Genomic DNA, 5,411 nt, shown 5'->3' with positions numbered 1-5,411 from the left:
TACTGTACTTCTCTGTTGATGGTTTACAGGGAATAGGACAATCATGTGAATTTAAAAAAGTACTGCTGTCATACCAATTGCTAATATTGACATAGCTTATTCTCAATAGATGACATACTGTGTTTGAATACTGTTCAGAGTTTTGAAAGAAAAATATAGTGATGATTTCCATGAAATATCTTGGTAAGATTAATTGGAAGAGTTTAAGGAGGTTTCACAGGTTTCATTCATTTAGACCTTGATGACGTGATTAAATACATATTTTTTTAAATAACATATCCAAATCAATCCAAGCAAGGAAGGGAAGAAAAGTGCTAAAGATAACTTCATTGTAGGAATATTGACCCGATGATTTCAGATAATGTTAGTTCAGCGATTACCTCCAATTTGCAACATAATTTTCAGGACACTATAATAGAAAGTAAATCTCATTCAGCTAAAATTGTACCTAGAAAGTGTCATCATAGTAAAGCTTATCAGGACATTTGACATTAATGGTTCAATGAAACGCAAGATAACTAGCTCTTTTGGCATTAAAAAAACTCACTCCAGTAGGATCCACCAGCTTTAACATCTAGGCCATCATTTGAAGGAAAGACAAGAAAAGGGACTGCTTTTTTAATTGGTTTGGAGAACAACTTTTGAGCCATATGAACTCAACAAAACTATTCAAATTGGACATTGTTAGCCTATCAGCTTGGAAAAATTCTTTGCTCAAAACCTTCAAAATCTCAATATTACTCATGGATATATAATTCCTTAGTTAGGAGCCATTACCTCATTATACTTTATACGTTTATGTGACAGAACTCTTGGAATTAAAATAAAATTTGGTCTCACAAAGAAGTGTATTTCCCTGTGGTGGAAAGTTGTCTTTTGATAAAGGTGTGTTTATTTAATACAGAATATTTTTTGAATAAAAAATTCCCGAAACTATTAGGAATGGATTTTCATTGAGTGTAGACAGTAATTTATTCTAAATTTAATTTTTACCTCCAAATCAATATAATAGATTTTGAATTACTACTCACAATTGGATAAACTATTTTTTATTGGATGAGTATAATAAAAGATTAATGACCTATTACTTTGGAGAGGGAAATTCTAAATAGATTGAAAATACCAATTCCTAAAACTCAACCAATAGCGTTCCTTTCTAGTCTCAGTACTCTCACTTTCCCCAAAAAGCTGTATAAGAGCTTTCTCTTATACAGTGCCCTCTATCTTACATGTGCAGTACTCCTCTTTTTACAAGATTCTGTTCTCTTTCCTGTTTTTACATTTCTTTTTGGCTCAGCCAATATAAATCTTTCATTTTGTCCCCAGATGAACCCAGGCAAGAGCAACTAAAAGAATATATTTATCACAAGAGAGCAATACAGAGTAGTAGTCCATCGTACATAAGCATTTGGATGCATACACCTCTACCAAATCCAGCAGATGTTTTCCCACAATGGGTGCTTACATTTAACTAATTGAAATGTTTGCCAATTGATTAATTACTTTGATTGGTGTACTTCTGCTTCAAAGCAGGCAGAGGTTAATTACTTTCAATAGTACATAATGAGAATTTCCAGAACTCTGTGTAGAGACAATTTAATTATGCAGTCTATGAGGCACAGTCATGCTGAAGAACTTCACAAATGATGGTCATGGTACATAAAGGAATAATGCCTGAATTTTGAGGTACAAACTGGATGTTGTCATAATGAATTGCTGTCCATGCTCTGTGAAAATTTATACTATATGGTGCTAGAAAAGTAATTTCTGATGTGCACTGTACTAAATGGCCTGATAGCAATTTAGTAAATACTTTCATAGCCCATAATCTGCAAGAAAGTCAATAGCAGTTTCGTGACCTTTCTGTTATTGTACTTTTTCATCTTCAGATACAGTTAAAAGAATTTTATAATACAGAACTTACAGCTGTTTGATTTTATTTCTGCTGCATCTGGTCTCACCTTCAAGTAACAGTTAGATACATATGTATTGCTAAAATATAATAATAATAATAATAATAATAATAATAATAATAATAATAATAATAATAATAATAATGATGATGATGATGATGATGATGATGATGATGATGATGATGATGATGATGATGTTGGAAGGGACCTTGGAGGTCATCTAGTCCAACCCCCTGCTCAGGCAGGAAACCCTACACTATTTCGGACAAATAGCTGTCCCGTCTCTTCTTAAAAACCTCCAGTGTTGGAGCATTCACCGCTTCTGGAGGCAGGTTGTTCCATTGGTTAATTGATCTAACTGTCAGGAAGTTTCTCCTCAGTTCTAGGTTACTTCTCTCCTTGATTAGTTTCCATCCATTGCTTCTTGTCCTACCTTCAGGCGCTTTGGAGAATAGCTTTGGAGAATATGATGGACAATAGATTTTTTTAAATGAACACTTTTCTATTGCCCCTTGCCAACAGCTTCAGCCTCTAGATGCTGTTTATAAGAAATCAACTCAAGGGTTGTATTATCCATGGATGAAAGAATAGCTACTGCTGAGAAACAGAAGGCTTTTGGAGTTAGAAGGATATGACCTGAGATTTGGATGGCATGTATAATTATGGTATGATAAAGTCAAGGTTAAGGTGGATTTTAAAAATCATTATGTTAGATGTATCATATTGAGAATATGGAATAAATACCAACTCAGGTTGCGCCTGAAAACACCTTTGTGGATCTCAGCACAAGAAGCAGTTTGGATGAGAAATATTAAGTTAACCTGAAATAACCAAGAACATTTTTATCTGGGCACATTTTCTTTGCTTCTGCTTGAATTCTTTTGTTCCAGATATCTAAGATGAATATAGTGGGTAGTTTGTAAAATATTTTGTGATACTTATAGTTCATCTAAGAAGTAACAAATATTATAGAAAGTGTGAAATTTGTTTTATTAATTGATAACAATTTTATTGATGTTATTTATTGACCATTTTGTCCATTGTAATATTCTTCTTATCAAAGCTGTGATATTTTAAATAAGAGATAACACAAATAGTGTGATGAGGGTGATGACGATAATGAGATGAAATGACGACTACAACAACAACAACAACAACAATATTTGGGTCAGAGTCAGATAATAATTAAGGTGTTAATTTCTTTTAAAAAAAAACACAGCACAGATAATGTATGTCACCTTATAGCCACCTCTTTATGGAAAAGCATCATTATGTGGGATAACAAATTTATTTAGTCCATTGACTTGTTTCCTTAATGACCTCTCAGGTATCTATGGCATATCACCCAGGTCTTGACTGTAGTAACATATCCCAATGTGTTCCCAAGAAATTGGTACAGAGGGAGGGGATGCCTTTGTACATGGGGGTTAAATATATTAGTCATGACTGTTGGTCTTATGTTTTGGAGATATTTCTTATGTTTCCTGAATGTTAATCCTAGATTATAACATGCTCTATGGGTCTGAAACCTGGCTATTCTTTAGCAGTATTGAAGCTACTTTCTTTGATTCTGCAAATCATTGATACACATTGTTTTTATAAGAGGAAGATGGAACCTAAAGCAAAGGGGAACAAAAACATATTTTACAATCTGATTCTTGTTTAACAGCTGCAGCATATAGTGCCATGTACAGATTTGAGCAAAATTCTATTACTAGGTGGAAAGAATAAAGGATAAATATGTGCATTAGCTCAAAGAATGTCTTAATTGGTTACAGAAAACATATGCATTGATCAGCAGTAAATAATATAGCAACTTCAGTTGTAATGCCCTAATACTGCCAGATTCCTTTGGCAAATTCTAAGGAATTTCATTATCTATGTACAAAGATCTGAGTGAGGCCTATATCTGATGGCAGTCTAATTACTGATGCTAAGCTTGGGGGAGCTGCATTGATAATTGACATGTTTAAATCCTTTAGAACAGGGGTCTCCAACCTTGGCAACTTTAAGACTTGTGGACGTCAACTCCTAGAATTCCCCAGCCAGCGTATGCATATTCTAGGAGTTTAAGTCCACAAGTCTTAAAGCTGCCAAGGTTGGAGACTCCTGCTTTAGAATCCTTGAGATCCTACATGATAACTTGCTCACTGGAGTTTTGAATTTCTAGTAGCTAAGTCCAGCTTGGCTGCCAGCAGCAGAACAATCTTTTAAAAGTACTTCTCAGTTCTGGACTTCGAAATGCATAAATCATGGGATCAATGACAGCATTGAACATGATTAACATACCATTGACATGGAAGATGGACAAATAGCAAACACAGTAAGGGTTTTCGGGGCAAAACCGTATCAGAAGCATGTGAAGAACAAAGGGAGCCCAGCAGCAGAGAAAAACACCAAGTAACACTGTTAACGTAATGGCTCCTTTCATGCTAGCTCTCTGGTGGACAGAACTTGCAGGCATCAAGGCAATCTTTATGGCATGGGAACGGGCAAGCAGAAACATATGGATGTAAAGGCAGAGGATAAAAATGAGCATGAAATAAAACAGAGCTGAGAAAGATACAATAGTTGCAGTCTCATGGGAGAAAATCACCATTGCTATGCCACTCCCTGCACAGAAAGCCCAAATCACCAGCAAAATCAGCAAAGCCCGCCTTTGAGTCATGATGTTATGGTAACGCAGTGCATAGAATATCGTTATATATCTGTCAGCGGCAATGGCTGAAAGGCTGAAAATCGATCCCAGTAAAGATAAAATAAACATGAAATCTATAATATCATCCAGAGTTGTTGCCATCTTTCCACGACATGGAAGGTATCTCATTTTGCAAAATATGATATAGAAGATATTCTCCAGAGTCTTGGACAAACTTCCTAACATGTCTGAAACAGCTAAGCTGCAAATGAAAATGTACATGGGGGAATGCAGATTCTTATTCCTCCCTACTGCAATGAGCACCAGCAGGTTCTCCAGGATTCCTACTGTAGCAATGGTGAAGAAGACTTCCTCTGGCACAACAATTGTCATGCAGTCGGAGATGTTCAGTGATGGCTCACTGTGATTTTCAAAGACATGAATACTTCTCTCCTCCAGAAGTCTTATTATTTCAGAAGCCGTGTTGGTCTTCATCTCCTTAACCTTTTTGATTTGAGGGTGCGGGAGGAAATAAGGGTGGGTGGGTAGAGAGAAATGCATGACAGTTATTCTGACTTGATTAGGCAACTGCAAATAGATCAAGCTGAACATCTAATTCAGCTAGATCTGAGAGAATTGCTATGAACTGATTGATCAGTAATAAATAGTCCTTTTCATATATTATCCTTGAACAGAGAATGACAAGATATGCCAGTTTATGGAATGCCTGCATCAATTTCATCCCCATGGGATGCACACACAGTTGCAGGATTTTGCCCGCTTGGCCCACTTTCCTATATAAACAAAAGGTTTGAGTGGGATTGTTTTATCTGGATTCCAAGTTCCCTGGATCCTTTAAC

The 5,411-nt window shown here is 35.7% G+C and overlaps 1 protein-coding gene across 1 annotated transcript; it reads right to left on the bottom strand.

Annotated features, from left to right (window-relative positions):
- Positions 1-4,086: 4,086 nt before the first annotated feature.
- On the bottom strand, positions 4,087-5,046 carry MC2R (melanocortin 2 receptor). Its single transcript, XM_015818930.1, has one exon. It carries the CDS (start codon positions 5,044-5,046, stop codon positions 4,087-4,089), a length of 960 nt encoding a protein of 319 aa, XP_015674416.1.
- Positions 5,047-5,411: the final 365 nt, after the last annotated feature.

This window comes from Protobothrops mucrosquamatus, unplaced genomic scaffold (assembly GCF_001527695.2).
Source record: "Protobothrops mucrosquamatus isolate PMUCROS unplaced genomic scaffold, P.Mucros_1.0 scaffold823, whole genome shotgun sequence".
In the NCBI taxonomy this organism is placed as follows: domain Eukaryota; kingdom Metazoa; phylum Chordata; class Lepidosauria; order Squamata; family Viperidae; genus Protobothrops; species Protobothrops mucrosquamatus.
This window is presented reverse-complemented; position numbering and strand designations above follow the sequence as displayed.